Raw genomic sequence first — 19,302 nt, 5'->3', positions numbered from 1 at the left:
CTAGGATAGCACTAGGGTTACAGTGATACAGTTAAGATGTACCATTAGCAACACTTGAACACTTGGAGTTTATTTTAATAAGTATACTATGATTTTGTACAAGTTTTATTATATGGACATGAACACTGCAGAGAGAGGTAGCCCAAAAATAGGAAAAGAAAACTAATCTAAAAAGGAAAGTGGTAAAATTATCGGCAAGTCATTTTTACTTCACAAGAATTTTTATAACAAGATATCAAAATCTAGAAAAGAGTTCCACACAAGCATTCAAAAAAGGACAGAAAGCTAAAAATTATAACTGTTAGATAGAATTACTTCAAATTTAATGTTAAACAGCCCAAAAACAAGTTTTATTTGGCAAGTTTTAAGCAATTTGGGAATTTTTTCGAGTTTTTTATGTACCTAATTGTAGTTCATTTTGATTAGAGTGAAGTGTAAGTGGAAATGACTAATTTTAGAAGAAAAAATGCAAACAAAATGAGAATAAAGTACCATTTTAATACAAGTTGGCCCATATTAATATATCCTCATCAAATCTAACACTAGCATTTATTCTTAGAACATAAATCTACATTTTTGTGTCCAAAATAATAACAATGAATGCCAGTTTCAATCAACAATATTTATTGGACTTTAAACTAACATTCTTAAAATTGAACCAAAAATTACAGCGATTTAAAACTTAAATCAAGTTTTTCTATTGTCAAGAGTGTGGAGCAAAGAAAATTTGACTAATTTTATTAAGAATTTGCTCATTTTTAGATCCTGGCTCTTAAGTAATATAAATCATTGTGCAGTAGTTGAGAAAAGCTTAAAAAGGTGTAAAGATACTTCTAATATCCCAGATGTCTAATTAGTTTACGTGGTAGTGTAAAAAGTACTGAATTGTCATTTCCTGAGAACTCCTATTCGTGTATTAGAAATTACACGAATCAAACATACGCACACTTTAATTATATTTTTGAGATTTTTGGAAGAAAATAAATGAAGCCCAATTTGGTTCGATTTTCGTAACATGAACCATTGCAGTCTGTTTCTCATACCTAAATCCTAGAAACCAAAAACAAATGTAAACTTAAAATATATATATATTTTTAATTACAACCGTAAATATTTCTTTAAAACGTGTAGTGTAACTTTTGATGAAAGTAAGTTTTATTTTTATTTTTAACGGGGCTTTAATACTTTGTCCCTTGCGTCTGTGGAATGGTACGGTCCGTTGCCTAGGTGTTTGTAGAAGCCAGTTCGCTGCTGGCTTCGCCTAGCCTCAGGACTCGGTTTTTTTAAGGCAGTTTCCTAGACGTGAGTACAGCTTAAACTGCAAAATGCGGTGTCAGGTCCAGTGTGTGGTTAGATTTAGACTTTTGCATGCCTTTTCACACACCCCAGTTAAACCCACAGAGCTGTGCTGACTGTTGGTTTGCCATGAAGCCACCGTTAGCTAACGCTAGCTAGCTTGCTATTTACAAACTTTGGAAATACTTTGACTTGTGAGCCCTGCCATTTGTCAGAACCAATTTTGCAATATTTCTAGTAAATATTCACTATAACTTTGTTAAATGTTTAAAGGTTTCGGGTGAGTGAGATTTTCCCTGAAGAAGACGTCGAGAAAGAAAAAGAAAAACACATTTTGCCACTCGTCAGACATTTTGGAGAGCAAATTAAGCAGAACTCAAGGATCTTTTTTGAGTTGGGGTGTTTTATGGTCTGCAAAGATTCACGATTAAACTAAAAAACACTAGAACCCACATTACTGGACAAGACGATGCTGAGTGCATGCTGCAGAGAAATCATGGAGGTTGCAGCTGCTGTGGAGAAAACCTCCGTGATGACAGACAGCTTCTGCAAAACTGACTTTGGTCATCAGTTTTGCATAGGCTCGCGTGATGCTGCTTTATCTGCAGCCTGTTGGCTGAGACAGATTATGCAGGACTAGTTGAGGACACAGCAGAACAGTTCTTCTCTTTGTTTAAACAGAGACACACTCAAAAAGGCACCAGATATGGTCATGGATGGACTACAACAACAACAGCAGGGGGCAATGAAGTTTGGAAGTAAAATCTGCTCCTTCAGACTGCCATCATGTCTGAACTGAAGGAACAGTTCACGGGTTCAGCATCACCAAATGTAAGCTCTGACAATGGATCGTGATGAGGTAACTTCCTACTAATCTATGTATTAGTCATTGGTCATAAACATTAGCAGAAATTCTAGGAGCAGGATTTGTAAGAAAGTTTTCCTCGCAAAACATCAACCAATTGGTCTGACTATAAGAGGTGTTTGAGAATTGATCCTTGGTTTGTGACCGTATGTTGCATGCTGTGGGAGATCCTGATCAGGTTACACGTCTCTAAACTACAATACTGTGTTCTGCAACAGGTGTCCAGTGCTGCTTTGTAGCTGTGATGTTGTGAACATGCGAACGGATCAGTTTCCTTGCAAAATTATTAGACGGATGTGGAACGTTTGGAACAGGGCTCTGCAGCCTTTAACACTAAAAGAGCCGGTTGGCCCAGTTTCTTACTGACCAAAACCCAGTCAGAGCCACAAAGTCCCACTTCATCTTTACATTTTTGTGGCCATTAATCAATATATATATATATATATATATATATATATATATATATATATATATATATATATATATATATATATATATATATATATATATATATATATATATATATATATATATATATATATATATATATATATATATATATATATATAAAAAATGTAAAATGTAGCATCTAACAATATACATAAATTAATTGGTATTTCAGAAAGGACATTGCATATTAATGTACATTTAAAATTGAATGTTAATATGCTAGATTTAAGCCACAAGCTTATTTATATTTGCAGTCCCCTGGCAGAAATATAACAGTGTTATATTTTTCTCTAATTTAAAAATTTTAACTTTTTTTTCTCATGACAAAGCAGTTCCTTTCAAAATAAAATACATTTGGTGTCAAATAAGATTCTCCCGCTGCAGGAGATTTACTGAAAAAACGCAAGAAAGCCAAATCAAAAATTGCATTTTCCACATTTCCATGTTGCATCTTTGGAGCCGCCTTCATCTTTTTCTTCTTTTACTATATAAACCATAGAAAGATGATGTAAAACCCCTTTAAAAAAACTCTATAGATGTGAATGTAATTATATACTGACGTTGAAAGTGTCAAACGTGTGTTGTGCCAAATTTAAGGTGGACTTGTTGTTTTATTACATTACACCAGGCTTATAAGCCAACTAAAAGGTTTTTCTTTGTTATTAATTGCTTTCCAGCAAAATGAAAAAAGGGATTTTTCATGAATTCTTAGTTTTTTGTTGTTGTTTTTTAATTTGAAATTAACTGAAATAAAACCTTCACCCAACAATTTGAGGTTTATCATAGGGAAAGTAAATCGTTGCATTCCTAATATAAGTAAATGGAGTTCCTTACCCAGGATAAAAAGTAAAGACAGCATTTTGCCTTTATTTCAATTTTGCAAAAGCAGCTTTGTCTACAACTTTAATTCTTAAACAGGTTGTCCATTTGTTTTTCAATTTCCTTCACGCTAACCACAGGTTTGGACCGAGCTGGACCACATTTCTAAGAGGCTTCAGGAGGATGGCCTATCCCCAGAAGCCAGCGCAGAGGATCGCCAGCGCCACCTGTGGCACCTGCTGCTCCGCAGCGAAGCCCAGCTGCGGTCGGCGAGCCAGGAGCTGCAGGCGCTTCATACTGAGCAGAATAATGAGAAGAAGGAGGTGAGACATTTCTGTGGGATTTAGTTTCACCATCTGCTGTGTCCTCAGCTGTTTCACCAACTACGCATAATTCAACTCTGCAATGTTTAGTGGAGAGGAATGTGTTCCCTGCACTGATATTCTAGTTTGAAATGGGTGCAGGCTGGTTGTGATTTGTTAAATATTAAAGAATTTCTTTTTTTTTTTTGTGGTGAATATAAAGGTGGAGAGCTACGTCGAACACATTCGAGGGCTGTTAGAAGACCGGGAAAGTCTGACTGCAGAGTATGAGGTAGAAAACCAGGACCTGCGACATGAACTTCAACAGATCAAACATCAACAAGGTAAATAACTATTTAGCGGGTTATTGTTAGCATTCTTACATAGCCTGCCTTACTGTGTGCATGAAATGCCTTAGTTTTTGTTAAAATGCCCTTTTTTGATTGGACATCAGCTAAACCACTGGGTTCTGGAAATGTCACTGATTTTCAGAGAGTCAAAGCAAGGAGCTAGCTGAGATGCTGGTTCAGGGAGAGCTGGAAGAAATCGCTTTAAGCAGCCCCAGTGAGCAGGTGGCTTACTTGTTGGTGGAAAGGGTAACGCTCCTTGAAAGGCTGGAGGCTGCGGAGAGGAAACTGGACGTTCACGGCCTCGCGGGCAACTTGGAGGAGGTTGACCCTCAGGTAAATAATTACCTATAAAAACATCCAAATGACTTTGGGTTTGCTTGTTTTTTCTTGATACCATTTGCCCATTTGAGACAAACCTTCTATGTCCTTTAGAAACAAGTCTGAGGAAAGTTTTCAAGTTATGTAAGGTTGAAACAAGAATTTGATTTGGATGTCACGGCTTGAAACAACTAATTACCGGATACTCCAAAACAAATGTAAACATTTAAATTTAAAATGTTCAGCATTTGAATTTTGCATTATCAACATTTATTTTTATTCAGAGATGGAACAGTAGGTTTGATAAATGCCAGCCTTTCCAAAGTATCCAGCTGCATTTCATTGTAAATTTTGCTGTTAACAATACATTAACACGATGGTTTTTCTTTAGAATTCTCTGCAAACCTTGTAAACATCAATCCCATGTTTGCTCCGGTTTTGTCACTTCCAGTTCGCTGTTAGACTCTTTCATTTCCCTCCTTTCCGTCTAAAAGTCATGGTCCCTGTTTTAAAACAGAAAAGTACTGAAAATACCATTGAAATTGTATTTTTGTCCAATAATTCACGGAAATTTTGGAACGCCAGCCTTTTACCCTTTTCTTGTCAAACTGAAATGTTTTTATGGTTACAAATTAAATGAACGAAATTGATCTGTAAATGTAAAGCACCAGTATTTGAAAGCAGGGCTCTGCAACCTGAGGCTCTGGAGCCAAACTCTTTTGTTTCCTCCATTCTGGTTCTTTAGCTATGAAGAAAAATGCTAACAATTTGCACAAATAAGGAGTTTGTGGTTTTGGTTCATTTGTTTTTAATTATTCAAGTTTTGTCATTTAAGTTTTGAACATGTCAGATATCCAAATGATGGTAAAAGGTTTGTTCTACTTGTCAGAGTGGTCAATCATTATTACATTTCTATCTTCTGCTGCACAACAGTGGCTAGATCCTGTTTAGAGGCAAAGTTCTTATTGATAAAAAAAAGGATTCTACATAAATGTTCGATAGTTTTTATAGTAGAAGGGAAAAAAAATATTAAGGCGCTACAAAGTTGTAACGATGGAAGATGCCATGTTTGATTTGGCTTTCTGATGTATTTTATTTTGAAAGGAACTGGTATGCCACACGTGAGAGAAGTTGAAATTGTTATATAGATAAAAATGTAACCCTGTTATATTTCATGTATTGTACATTTTTAAAAACTATATTTTATTAATATATGTAATAATGGCCACAATTACACAAATAAAGTGTTTTTTTTTAAATGGTGAAGTGGGACTTTGCGATTTTGGTCTGTAATAGACTGGACCAAATGGCTCTTCTAGTGTTGAATGTTGCAGAGTCTTGCTTTAATCCATAAATCTTATTAGAATTTCACATTAACCTCTATAAATGAAGAGCAGTTGTTTCTGACAGGAGCGTATTTGCTCTGGAAGTCTGGATGGAAAAGGAGGAAACATTCGATAGAGAAAGATCACGCTCAATGGCTCGATTCCAAGTCTGTGCAGAGTTTTGGGGAAAACGGCTCTGAACGGTTTCAGATAATGTGCAGCTATAAAACGGGACTGTGTTTGTTGTGTCTGTTGTTGTGATTCTGCACACGCTGGTTTTTCCTCTCAGCAGTCTTCCTCCCAGAGTCCATGGAAGAAGCTGTTTGGCCTGCGCAGGTCTGGTCAGAACAAACACAGTATTATCCCTGTAGGTCGCCACTTTATGGCTACACTAACTGACTAACACTGGTGTTTGAATGCAGACCCAGAATGCTGCAACACTGCCTTGTTTAAGTGAAGTGTTGCTCAAATAACGGGCTAAAATAAAAAAGATGCACGCTGGTATTTTTGTCAAACATGGCTGGATCCAGTTTCACTTCTGCTGCCAGAGGAACTTCACATCACATTACTTACATTCCACAGCTGGCTCCAAGGATCTTTGGTGCATGTTAAAATGCTTTCTCCTTTATGTTCCTACTCTAACTGACAAGATTTATGTAAAAAAAAATGTGCAACAGATCATAGAAGTCCCATGAATCCCAGTCGTCAGCATGTTTCCTTTTTTCCCCGTTTGTTTCTCTGTCTGATGGTTGATGGATCTATTCCCTCTCGCTCCAGGCCTGCAGTGTTTTACAGCTGCATGCTGCGTCACTTTAAGCGACATTTGTTTTGTTTTTTTTTCTGCACAATCTAAGCAGCCATAACTCATTGTTTCCCGTCAGGCCCAGCTTGAGCAGGTTTCCAGAGAGCAGAGTGAGCGGCTTCGCCTTGAGAAGGACCTGGAGGAGGCGTCCAGGAGGCTGGCCATGGCTCACCAGGACATCCGCAGGCTCACCAGTGAGCTGGACGCTGCAAAAGACAACAATCAAGGCTCAAGTGGTATGCTTTCAAAGCATGACTGCTCATAAGGTGGCTTTGGTTTGGTAGAAATAAAGAAGGAACAATATGAAAGCATCTCAGGTCTTTAAAGTCTCCTTCTGGCATAAGTAATGTTTTAAAAAGGTCATTCAGATTTAGGGCTACATAATGCTGTTGTTACTGCATTATGTTAATACTGTTGTATACTTTTTGTATTTGCCATTTAGCATTCTAAGCTTTTATATGTACGTTTATTAGTTTAATACAAGAACAATGAGAGAAGCAGACAGGAAAAGACAATTAAACAATTAGAGCCCTCCAACCCCTCAAAAGTTCTGAAAGGTTTGATCTCACCTATGGAGATAAATGAGCAATGCAAGCTTTGTTTTTTTGTATCTACAGTCTTTTTTTTATTTGAAATTGTATGATTATATTTTATATTACTGTACAAATAACTTTATGACTAAATTCATGTTTGTAATCGTAGGGTTTGAGCTTCAGGGAACTGTTGAAGAAGTAGAAAACCTGAAGAAAGAAGTGGACAATCTAAAACACTGTGGTGAGACAAAGTGGCAGGAAATCAAAACCAATGTAAATACATTTGCTAAATACTGGTAGATGCTTTTATTTTATACCTTTTAAAGAATATTTAACATTCTTTAAAATGAAATCTTTTTTTTTCTATGAATTTTGAATTAAATTAGTTGCTTTTTCTAGTACTTTGGGTAATAGTTTAATACAAGCGACGGTTTTCAAAGTCTCTGTTAGAGGGTTTTCTTTTTTTAAAGGGCTTTCTAGCAGCTCCCAGTTTTGAATTTATGAAGTTGAGGTATGAACCCCAGGTTCAGTTTTAAAAACTTGCCTTTAGGTTAAAGTTCATTCCAGATGCTGATCTGTGGACTTCATTTAGGCTTCTTTAGTTGGCGATTGGCCAAATGTGGTTTGTGTCTCTGATTTTAAAACCTGTGAGGAAAACTCTTTTTCTGCTTGACTTGGGAGTCAACCAGCTACTTCTGGATAAACTGAATGTTAAGGAAGGCTCAGTTTGAGTCTTTAAGACAGAGCTTTGGGGTTATTTTAGAATGAACATCTCCATGTTATCCCAGTGAAACTCATAGACAGCTAAATCGGAAAAAAAAAGACTAACTGTGGTCAAAGTTCCTCAAAAACGATCTTTGTGAGAGTTACATGTTTGACATTCCAAAAACAAGTTACTTCCCGCCTGGATTATTGCAACTCCCTTCTTTCTGGTTTACCACAAAAAAACTCTACAAAAACTAAAATACTTTTAAATCCATCCACAACCTTGCCGCCTCATTTCTATAAGATCTTGTTCATGTCTCTCACAATTCACCAAGAAACTAAAAACTCAGCTTTTCCAATCTGCCTATTTCCCCCCATAACTTGCTATTCCTGCCTATCTTAAATGTATATTTTATTGTACATGCTATTGCTTTTAATTTTATTTTCACTTTTATGTACGGCGACCTTGGGTTCTTTGAAATAAAATGTATTATTATTATTATCATAACAAGACTGAGCAACAAAGTGGACTGTCATGTTAAACGTCTGTCCACAGATATGATGAAGCTGCAGCTTTCCAAAGAAGAAAACGACAGATTACATTCTGAGAACAGAGCTCTCAAGGAGAAGCTGCACAGTATAGAATCTGAGAAGAAAACTCTCCAAGATCAGGTTGGCATTCTGTTCTTTGTTATTGAAATATTAAAAAATTGGTGTAATATCTAAACATTAGTGTGTGTGTGTTTTTTTTTTTTAGTTGTCAAAAATTTATTCTGCCAAAGAGGCTGAAAAGGAAAAGAGCTGCGATCCACAAAACTACCAGCCTGCCATGTCAGATCCGATTCACAAACGGTAGTTTCTCAAGAGAACTTCTTTTCTGATGAGACAGAAAACTTTTGTCTTAACTTTATCTTCATGTATGTTCTGAATGACTTTAAATACAACTTTAGGTGCCAAGAAGCCATGGAAGATGGACTTGTACAGGTGAAAGAGCTGCAACGGCAACTCCAGAGGTTACGCAAAGAGCAGGAAGAGCTGGAAGAGCGGAACGAAGAGCTGGAAGCCCTGCTGGGAGAAGCTCAGAATGCCAGCAAGGAGGAGAGGCATCGGCACGAGGGAGAGCTGGAAGGGCTGCACAGGCGGGTAAGGACCAGGACTGGATTCCCTGGAAACACTTCTTCATAATATTAGAATAAAAGAAAGCACAAAAAAGTACAAAGAAAGACAATTCAATGAATAACATGAAATAGTTTTAAATAATCTGAATCTGAATCTCCAGGTGAGGAGCTTAGAGGCAGAGCTGAAGAAGCAGGATGCTCAAGAAAAAAATCTAAAAAATGGAGAAGATATTAAAACCACTGATACCTTCTTGCAAGTGGTAAGAAATCTTTCCAAAAGTGGTGTGAAAGAGTGAGAATGCGTTTGGGGAAAAAAATGGACAAAATTAGCTCGCTCTCTGCAGAAGAAGATTTAGGTGAGAAAATAATAAGAAAAGTGCAAATTTTGATGTTTCCAAAATGCAAGAAACATCTGAGGGACAGCAGCCAAGAGAGACTGGCACTGCTGGAGGCTCGTCTGACGGAGGAGAAGGACTGGAGGAAGCAGCTGGAGTTAGACCTCAGCGCTGCTCAAACTGCCCTTAAGAAAGATAAAGAGGTAAATAACTACATATTAAAATGGATGTAAACACTATCCTATTGAACTGGAATTGTTTTTTTCCCCTAAAATAATGCACAGTTCAACAAACATTTGACCAGGCGTGGATACCATCGGTCTAAATGTGACATTTCTCTTTGCATCTGGAGTAGAATTCTCCACTAAAAGTTTTAAAACACTTTGAAATATTAACAGACTTTACAAGCCATTCAATATTTATGATTTATTGTCCGATTCTCGACATGGAAGGCTTTACAGTTCGGTGAGCGGGAGCTGAAGAAGCTGAGGCTCGAGGTCAGTGGCCTTCAGACAGAGTGTCAGCAAGGAAAAACCCTCATCAAGAGCCTCACGCAGGTCAAAGGGGAAAAGGCTGCTCTGGAGGAGAAGGTTAGTCCAATTTACTTTGCTGGAATAAATGATATCTTATATAAGGGCAGCATACATTGCCTGTCATGGAATACATTCAAGTTCCACTCTGATCATCTTTTGATCTATTGTTAAATCATTCCCAGGAATCTTTTAATCATGATTATTCCGTTTTTAGGCAAAATACAAAATCTGTGTCATTTTCTAGGATAAAGTTTCTGCAAAGAGTCAGGAGTTCATTAGAAAGTCCCCTCTGAATCTTGGGTGGGTTTGGCACAGAGTAAGCACGCCCCCTTCCCATCATCCATGTGTTTACACCCCCCCCCCCCCCCCCCAGCTTACAGCCCCCGTACCGCACCAACCTAACATTACTGATGCAACAAAAATGGCGAGCAATATTGGAGCTATCCAACCAGATACCAGCTCAGATGAGGAAAATGAACACGTACATGAATCTAATCGTCTACAAGCAGATGCATCAGAACGGAGCGGAGCAGGGAGCTTGTGGCTTGCCGAAGTAGCTTCTCTGTCACTGCTACAAGCTTTTACCAATGGCAATTTTTCATCTGCATTTATATAAAGGAATACTCAGAAATATAATTTTAACTTTCTTTATACATGTCCTCCATCATGACAAAAATGCCACAACATGTTAAAAACACAATTTTCCTCAGACTGGGTAAAAAAAAACCTGTTTTCATGTTGACATGAATGTGTTGTAGTGAACTTATAGTATGCTCTACTTTAACATTTAAACTGAACTCTTTTTTTGGTCAGCTGGCCCAGATGGAGCGGGCCCACAGCAGACTCCAGAGTGAGCTGCATCGCTTCAAATCCAGCAACCAAAGCCAGGAGAACCAGAGGGAAGGCCTGCTGCAGGTTGAGCAGCTCCAGAAGAAGATCGACCAACTGACTGCTGAACTCAGCGGCCTTCAGACGTCCTACAACACCCTGAGGTAGATTCTAGAGCAGACATCGCTCAGTTCATAAACTCAGACCTCTTTAAACATTATTACTTCAATAAACCAGTGTTGGCTGTATGTCTTTAGGGAAGAGCTGACATCGGAGCGGATGCAGACCGCAGAACTGCAGACCAAGCTGAGGACCACAGCTCAGGAAAAGCTGGAGGCCGAGGAGCAAAGAAGCAGACTGGAGCAAGAGACACAGAGCCTGCAGAAGCAGCTCTTGTGGCATCAAAACCTCCCCTCACCCACAAAGGAAACCGTCAGTGGCAGCAATAAGCTCCACACAGCAGCCATAAAGGATGGAGACTGGGATCAGGTGCGTTGACAGGCGTCCAAACTAAATGTCCCCTCTATTTCCTTTTTGTTAAACCAGAAGTTGTGTCTTGTCTTCATAGCTTTCAGCTTTGAAACAAGAGCTGACTTTTCTGCAGAGTAAAGTCTGGGAGGAGCAGCAGAAGACTTCGCAGCAACAAATGCTGCTTGAAGCTCAGCTAAGTGAAGCTCAGGCCCGGATCAAGGTTGTTCAATCTCATTTGATAATGTCATTTTTGTATTCTGCATGTTTTCATATACTTGTATAAAAAGTATATTATGTTCGATGTTTACAACAGAAAGGAATTGCCCCTTTATCCTTTTAAAGATGTTGCATAGGATTTCCCAGCACTCACTTGGGTTTTTATTTCTAGTCCCAAGATTCAGTGTTGAGTCAGAAAGCAGAGGAGGCTAAACAGATGAAACAAGACCTGCAGAGAGCCCAGAGCCTGTTCACCTCAGCTGAGAGGGAGCTGCGCTATGAGAAGGAGAAGAACATGGACCTGAAGAGACACAACGCTTTGCTGGATCAGGAAAAACTTAAGGTGGGCTTGATTGAAGCACATTATTGATTGTATAATAATAATAAATGTTTAAACAATCAAATTGATCACACTTTTTTTTAACTTTAAACAACTATGATCAAGTTTGGAATTCTCATAGAAAGTCTTCATAGTGTTGTAAAAACCCGGATTCCTTGTTCTTCCCGCAGATTTCTGCAGAACTGAAGCAGGCTCAGCTCAAGCTGGTCCAGGTGGAGCAGAAAGTCTCCAGTCAGACGGCCGAGATCGAGTGTCAGCAGCAGAAAATCAGGGAATTGGAGCTGGAGCTGGCACGGACCAGCACCAACCACAGAGCAAGCAGCAGTCTGCAGGAGGACCTACAGGCTGAAAGAGCTCGACTCATTGCTGCTGACAAGAAGGTCGGTACTTCTGTGGGTTGGTTTGAAAACCAGCTCCTTTGATGAATCTGGATGATTGCTAAGGAGGAACATGAAAAAGAACTGATCCACAAAAGGGCAATTTTCTGCCAATAAAACAAAAAAGTTTTCTGTGGCGGTGTTTCCCTTCTTATCTGTCAGCTATAGCCGGACAGACTCCGCCTGAATTATCTTGTTTCATTTAAATTTTTGAATGAATGAAAAATTTGAAGGCACATTTTGTATCTTTATCACCCAGAAACTGTTTTGACCCTCCGAGCATTAGCAAAATACGCAGTGAAATCTGCCTTCTGAGCCTTTAATGGGATCTTCTGTCCATGACCTAATTTGGCCTTGAGCCTTAATAAAGTTAATCCTTATCTCAATAATCAGTTTGCAGCACTAGCTAGCTTTTGCCTTATAAAACGGAGGAATGAAGGAAATTTACCTCATGAAACAGGCTTGGAAAGGAAGCAGCATTCTGGGCGGGGCTAATTCCACCTGGACACCTATGATAGAAGATGACCAAAATGTTGTTTCTGTATTTCCCTCTCAGTCAGTTTCCCCTGCTTAATCTCAGTTAATCCCCAACTCAGCCCATAACATCAGATTACATTACCTTGTAAACTGAACATTAAACTCATTCATACGCAGTTGCTGCTGCATTCACCTAACCGGTGGTGATGGTTCAAACATCTTCAAGACTATGAATTATCTAAAAACAAACAAACATGAATCTCAGCCATAACACATGACGTGGCCTCTTTTTAGCCTCACGTGTGCCGTACAAAAGGTTTTGCATCCATTTAGCTCAAAAGAACCAACGTCCAATGACATTTTTTTGCTTTCATCTCTGTGATTTTCTGGGTGGTTGTTGTTGCTGTAATGGAAGGTGCTGGAACTGCAGCAGCAGCTGAAAAATGTTCAGCACCAGCTCCGTGTGGAGGAAGCCCGGGCCAGCGAGAGCAGCCGTTTGGAGCGGGACAGCAGGGATCTATCCGACAACCTGTCGGCTCTGAGGGCTCAGCAGCAGGAGCAGCACATCGCCAGGTCAGAGCTCACGGATCCCCTTTTGATAACCCCAAACAATGTCAGCATGTAATACTACCCCACTGTTCCTCTCTCAGGAAGCTGCTGGAGCAGCGTGAGGAGGAGCTGCAGCAGCAGGTGCGCTCGCTGAGGCTGAAGGAAGCGTCCCTGTCCAGGACAAACACGGAGCTTAGCCACCGGGTCCAGCAGCTGGACATCAGGCTGTCCATCTCTGAGACTGAGCTCAGCAAGACAAGAGAAGAGGTGCAGGGTGGTTTACACTTCCTCAGGTCCTGCAGCTCGCACGTTTAGACAGCTGATATTGGATTAAAAACAAACCCAAAGAAATGTCCTCAGTAAAACTCTGAGTCTAGCTATAACTTAATGTTCTATCATGTCTAATTTAATTGTTTTTAGATTATCAGGGAATTTGCGATAACACCTGACATTTAAAATATTATTTGAAGGGCGACATCTTTGAACACCCACTCTTATGACGATCATGATTTTGGTGTTTTCTTGTGGCATTTTTCTCATGATGGAGGACATATATTGGGAATTTCTGAGTATTTTTTATTTAAATGATTGTGAATCAGGACCAGAGGAAAAATTGCCTTTTGACAAAGAGCTTTTTTGTGATGTAGAAAATACCCTGTACGTGCCTCTAGGTCCCTACTCCAGGCTCTCAGGAATGGGGAAGTAACAGGGAGGGGCTTTTCCAAAGGTTCCGCTCAAAACTTAAAGACGATTTTATAAAAAACAACTGCCGCTCTGGTAAATCTAAGTCCTAGAAAGGGAACAGGTTTTTTTTATTTTGGCTAAAAACGTCATAATCATAACTAAATGACCACTGGGATTGCTTTTAAAATAGATCAAAAGATGATCGTAATGCGTCTTTTAACATGCTGTCCAGGTGAAAGAAAGCCAGAAGTCAAGCCAGAAGGTGCAGGAGGAGCTGCTGGTCAGTCAGCAGGAATGTGAGAGGTTACAAGCAGAGTTACAGCAGGTTCTCCTCCAGCTGGATGCAAATATTAGGTAAGATATTAACATCACTATCCACAGCACCAACATCCAGTGTTAACACATATAAACCCTGATGGTTCTCTTCTTTACATTATCTCTGTTCCGATAACCAGGAAGTACAATGAGAAACAGACTCAGAACAAAACGAAACTGCGTCAGGCCAAGCAGGTGTTTCTTAAGACGACGGCACAGAGGGACTCCACTATCCAGAAGCTGGAGAACGACCTCGCACTGGCCAACAGTCTTTCATTCAAAGTAATACTTAATACTTAGTACTTAAAACATCTCAGTTTTCCTGCGACATCTTGCCTCTGCGGATTTTAGGAGAAAGAAAGGATCCAAACTGTTGTGGCAGAAAACGAGAAGCTGCTGGAGGACAAGAGGGAGCTGCTGAGGAGGATAAGTGAGGCAGAGGAAATGGGCAGTAAAGGCATGAGGACTGCTTCAACAGTCCAGCACAGGTATTGCACATAATAAGCCTCTCCATGTGCACACACACACACACACACACACACACACACACACAAACACACACACAAAGACATGTTTTTGAGAGAGCTCTTCCATTTGGATATTTACATATATGATGCACGAATCCACGATTGAAAAAATGCAAACCATAAAAGTCCATAACTGGAGGAGTTTCTCTGATTTGCCTCTCCCAAACATGACCTACTTTTAGTTTAACAACATCATCCAATTTATCAAAAACTCGCAAAGACCCAGATTTTCATCATTAAGAAATATTTTACTCATGCAGTAGCGTTTGCCTTTTTCTGTAACTTTTCAGACATTTGAATTTAATGTAACTTTCTTCACAAAACAAATAATTAAACCAAAAAAAACATTTGAAAACTCTGACTAAAAGCAAACAGGCTGATACTGAACGTTTTTTTTAGGACATCAGAGAAGCTGGATTAGATTGACACCAAAACGTTTTTTATTTTGAAATGAAAGCAATTTAATGGGTTTCTTGTTTGGAATCTGTAAAGAATTTAAGAATTTGAGAAACTTTTATTTTACTTTTTTTTTAAACCCGAAACAAAATGTTAGTTGTGATGTTTTGATCATTGAATGAAGTTCTTTGGCTCGAACACCAGGGGGCAGAAGACTAACGTCCCATATAGAAGTTTCATTTTTAATGCAAAACGTCTTAGGAATATTTGTGAATATGTTTCATTTTAGATTTACCAAGATTTTTGGTTTCTTAAATATGAACATTTCATTGAAAAAAATCTTGTAATTTTGAAAATAAAACGTTTCAGTAACTAAAAAAATGGCAGTTTTGTACTGCTGTGTTGTTTCTGTCAATTGAATCTCCTGCCTAATGTCTGTTGAGCCTAATGAGATATTTGGTGACTCCTGAGAGGATCTCAATTGTGTCTTGAGTTTGTTCAGGAAAATAAGGAGAATTCATCACAGCTGTCAATGACACAGTTACTTAACTTAGAGCTTCATCCTTGTTGTCACACCATAAACTAACATGCTGGGAGTTCACAGGTTAGAGTCAGGGTTAGGAATTGAAAAATGTAGACTTTGTTTTCTCTAAAACAAACATTTGCTTCATCAGTTGGACAAAAAACAAGCGGTACGAGGAGAATTTTCCCTCTGAAATGATGTTTGTCTCCCAGCATTTGCTGCAGACCAAGATTTGTGCAGAAATAATCACCTTTGATTCATTACCTTTTGATAATGCAGACCTCGTCTGGCTTCATCCCTTATGTAAATTCTGACTGTAGGTGTAAATCTGCTCCTTTAGGGTGAACATCCTAGAGGTGGAAAACAGACAGCTCCACGAGAGAACAATGAAGCTTTCCAGTCAAGTTGGTTCCCTAGAACGGGCTCTGAGGAACGTCGAGACATTCTACAGTCTGGAGGTACGAACACGTTTTATTGAGTAGGTCTCCTCTAAACTGTTTGCTTTTGCAATCTGACTATTTCTTTGGTAGACCAAAATAATTAATTGGTCTGATGTGAAGAGGATTTTTATGTAATAAAAACAAATGAGTTCCAACTCCCTACAGAACATAAAGAAAATGTTCCCTTCTGATGGTCTCAGTGACGGGCCTGTGCACACGTCTGTTTTAAGGTGAGTAACAGTATGTATGTGACGTGGTCCTGCTATGGACTCCAGCATCCTGTGAAGATGGATGAATGTTTGCGATACGAGTATGACCCCATCAGCCCTGTTCTGTCTCGTTCTCAGCCTGACGTCAGGCTCCTGCGACCACATGGGCATCCTGGATGCAATCTGCCGGTCGAAGAGTATGCTGATGAACGGCACGGGGGCATCTGTCTCCACACAGCCACCTTCCGAGCAAGGATACCTGAACCTCGCGTCCCCGCTGGTTCCTCCAGCCGCTGCCAAGGATGCTGCGGAGAGCTCTACCCACAGTGATCAGGTGTAGGAGGTTGGAAAGGATGACACAGCTCTGGTCTTTGCGGAATCAGCCACAAATAAAAGGATAGAGGTCTGAGTATTAGTTAACGCTGATGTATTTCTATTGAAACAACTAACAAAATGAAAAATACGTAATTGAAAATGTAGAAACCAGTTTTTTTTTTTTATTCTGGGCTGTATTTGAAAGCAGATTCTTGTGCCTCTTCTAACTGTTTTAATCACTGACAGGATGCATAGATGCACAGAGGGGTGTGTCGACCCAGACTGTTTTTCAAATAGGCCAATAAGAGGGAAAAATGAGCCTGAGGTTGTTAGACCCTCTCCGGGTAATGGCTAATACCTGCACTTTGTCCCTGAGGCAGTTTAAATATTCCAAATGTAACTGGAGCCAGGTCAGTCCAGCAGGTAGATGCAAAGTGGCTTGTTACAAAAACCAAGCATAATCTGCGGTTACATGTGCAAAATGTCTTTGGTCGGATCAAAGATCGGATTAGAATTGAACTGTGTACAAGGGCCCAGAAAAACTTCATCCGATTATAACAAACATATTCATACGCCACACTTTCGATTGAAATAACTCATTTGGACATGCACAGGACTAACTAAAATACCGGAAACGGCCGTGGAAGAAGAAATAGCGAGTTCCGTTGTAAACAAACAAAGCTGCTGCATAGAGCGAGATGGTCTTCTAAACGTGCTTTTATTGTTATGATTATTATGAAGTGCCTGTTTACTTAGAATTCTTTAAATCCGTGCCGCCAGTACTTTATTCCTGGCTGAACGGACCCAGAAGAATGGTTAATATGTGCCAACAACATTTAGCTTTGGATGTACTTAAACTCCATGCGGTCAATGCCGCAACGTGCATCTTGGCTGCATGTAAATATGTGGGAAAGAAGCAGCCGGATGGACTACGGTCCGAAGCCTCCTCTGAGCTCACACTGTAACAAAGCACCCTTCCCTGCCCACAAACACGACATGGCTCACTCAGGCGGAGCAGCAGGCCGGTCCTGTTCTCGCTCCAAAGCTTCCTCTGGAGCGCCACGCCGTCTACGTATGACATAACAGCCAGAGCAGTAATGCTCAGAATAAATTATTTACATGCACCACGATCAGATCAAGAATCGGAATAACCCACCTGTCTCAATCGGAAGGAAATTTTGATCCGAATGACTGATTGGGGCAGAGTATTCCAAACGGTGTGTTTACATGAAGCATTTTTATTCTGATCAGGCCTTTATTCCGATTATTACTTTTGTCCATGGAACCGCAGCTATGTTTTTTTTACCTGAAAGTTTAGACCTACTTTGTACAAAACGTTTTGATTTATTTCAAACAACTGGGGCTACCTGGCTGTGACCTAGTGAACTGCACCTGATTTTAGGTACTTTTGTTTTCAAACCTGACTCAAACAGGAAGTCAAATGGTTTCTTCTTAGTTTGAACGTAGGTACGAACTAAATATTTTGGTTTATTTAAGTGTCAAACACTTCTTAACAGAGAAAAGACACAGCAATGGCAGCAATTTGCTGTAAAAGATATGACCAATAGCACAATCTTTTTAGGATTCATACATTTCTCTGATTTTATTTAAATATATGATCACTGAAGTTTCTGAAAGATGTTTTGTTAAAGTGTGTTAAATTACACAATTGTTTGGGATTTTGAATGCTTGTCGTTTGATCTGAGCACTTTATCATAAGAGGATTGTTCATATGAACGCACATCACTCCCACATGTTTTCCACAAGTACGATCTGCGGCGTGTTTTTAAAGCCTAGCGATGCCTTTGGGATTATTGATATTTAGGATCTCACAGCTTTATAGTTTTGTATGCATTTTTACACATTTATACTGATATCATGAGCAGTTTCTGTGGACCCATTTCATGTTTATTAAGAGTCTGTGAAAAAAACACTAATGCTAAATTGAGATGTCCTGTGAGAAATCTTCCCATTTCATGTTTGTAGATGCCACACCAGTGTTTACGATGGACAGCAGTCAGGGCTATTTCTATTATTATTAATATTTTAAGTCATTTTTTAAGTTTTCCTTCAGAAACACCACCAGCAGATGGATATCTATCTATGATTTACACATCACAAAATATAGAAAAAAGGGAAGCATTTATGGTATAAAGCAATGTTTTGAGGGCATACTTAATCCAGAAGAACCCATGGTGACATCAGTGTAACAGAAAAATACCAGAAATGGATTCTGGGGTAAAATGCACATAACTTTCTTTAAAAGAAAAAGATGTGTCTGGGTTCTTATGGGTTAAGACAGATCAGGTACTGTTTTAAATTAGCTTATTTGCTAATTTTAAACCCAGATTCATCACATAAATGCTCCTAAACACGTCTTTAACAAACAGAATTATAAGCATTCAGCCCAAATTATAAATCACCACTATTATTTTTCCATTATAGATGCAGAAAAATGACAAGATTTTAAAAATGTGCCTAAAATATGTTTAATGTGACCCGACTGCTGCCTTTCCGAACGACGGAAAATATAAATGAGGATGTTTTGTTGTTGTATTCTGACATTTTTTTAAATTAAAGCTATTTTCATAAATAAAATGTAATGACTTGTCTGTTTTGGCACCACAGAACCATTCATTCATTCGTATTTGACCCCTTTTTGGGGTCACAGGGCTGCTGGAGCCTTTTCCGCCCACTGGTGGGTGAAGGCAGGGGACATCCTGGACAGGTTGCCAGTCTGTCGCAGGGCAACAATCACAAACCCATGCACACTCACATTCACACCTAGGGACAATTTAGAGTAACCAATAAACATATGACGCATGTTTTTGGGTGATGGGAGGAAGCCACAGAACCACTTCCAATTTAAATAAGTGAAAAAAAT

At 39.2% G+C, this 19,302-nt stretch overlaps 1 protein-coding gene across 9 annotated transcripts; it reads left to right on the top strand.

Moving 5' to 3' along the window:
* The first annotated feature begins 1,185 nt into the window (after positions 1 to 1,185).
* Positions 1,186 to 19,016, top strand: ccdc30 (coiled-coil domain containing 30). 9 transcript variants are annotated; one of them, XM_023956509.2, is made up of 27 exons: positions 1,186 to 1,302; positions 1,978 to 2,127; positions 3,571 to 3,753; positions 3,956 to 4,076; positions 4,225 to 4,415; positions 6,018 to 6,092; positions 6,607 to 6,763; positions 7,230 to 7,301; positions 8,322 to 8,437; positions 8,523 to 8,617; positions 8,716 to 8,908; positions 9,045 to 9,143; positions 9,290 to 9,421; positions 9,671 to 9,808; positions 10,565 to 10,743; positions 10,837 to 11,068; positions 11,148 to 11,270; positions 11,439 to 11,609; positions 11,777 to 11,986; positions 12,876 to 13,033; positions 13,111 to 13,276; positions 13,926 to 14,047; positions 14,149 to 14,290; positions 14,360 to 14,496; positions 15,795 to 15,912; positions 16,060 to 16,124; positions 16,242 to 19,016. In XM_023956509.2, exons 2-27 carry the CDS (start codon positions 2,083 to 2,085, stop codon positions 16,441 to 16,443), a joined length of 3,642 nt encoding a protein of 1,213 aa, XP_023812277.1. In that variant the 5' UTR covers positions 1,186 to 1,302; positions 1,978 to 2,082; the 3' UTR covers positions 16,444 to 19,016. The 9 variants fall into 9 exon arrangements, with proteins under 9 accessions (XP_023812277.1, XP_011475220.2, XP_011475217.2 ...); XM_011476918.4 differs by having other exon boundaries at positions 6,015 to 6,092; positions 11,184 to 11,270; XM_011476915.4 differs by having other exon boundaries at positions 6,015 to 6,092.
* Positions 19,017 to 19,302: the final 286 nt, after the last annotated feature.

Source organism: Oryzias latipes, chromosome 7 (assembly GCF_053564925.1).
Source record: "Oryzias latipes strain Hd-rR chromosome 7, Olatipes_Hd-rR_3.1".
NCBI classification, from domain to species: domain Eukaryota; kingdom Metazoa; phylum Chordata; class Actinopteri; order Beloniformes; family Adrianichthyidae; genus Oryzias; species Oryzias latipes.
The sequence above is the reverse complement of the archived record's forward strand: the minus strand, read 5'-3'. Positions and strand labels throughout refer to the sequence as shown.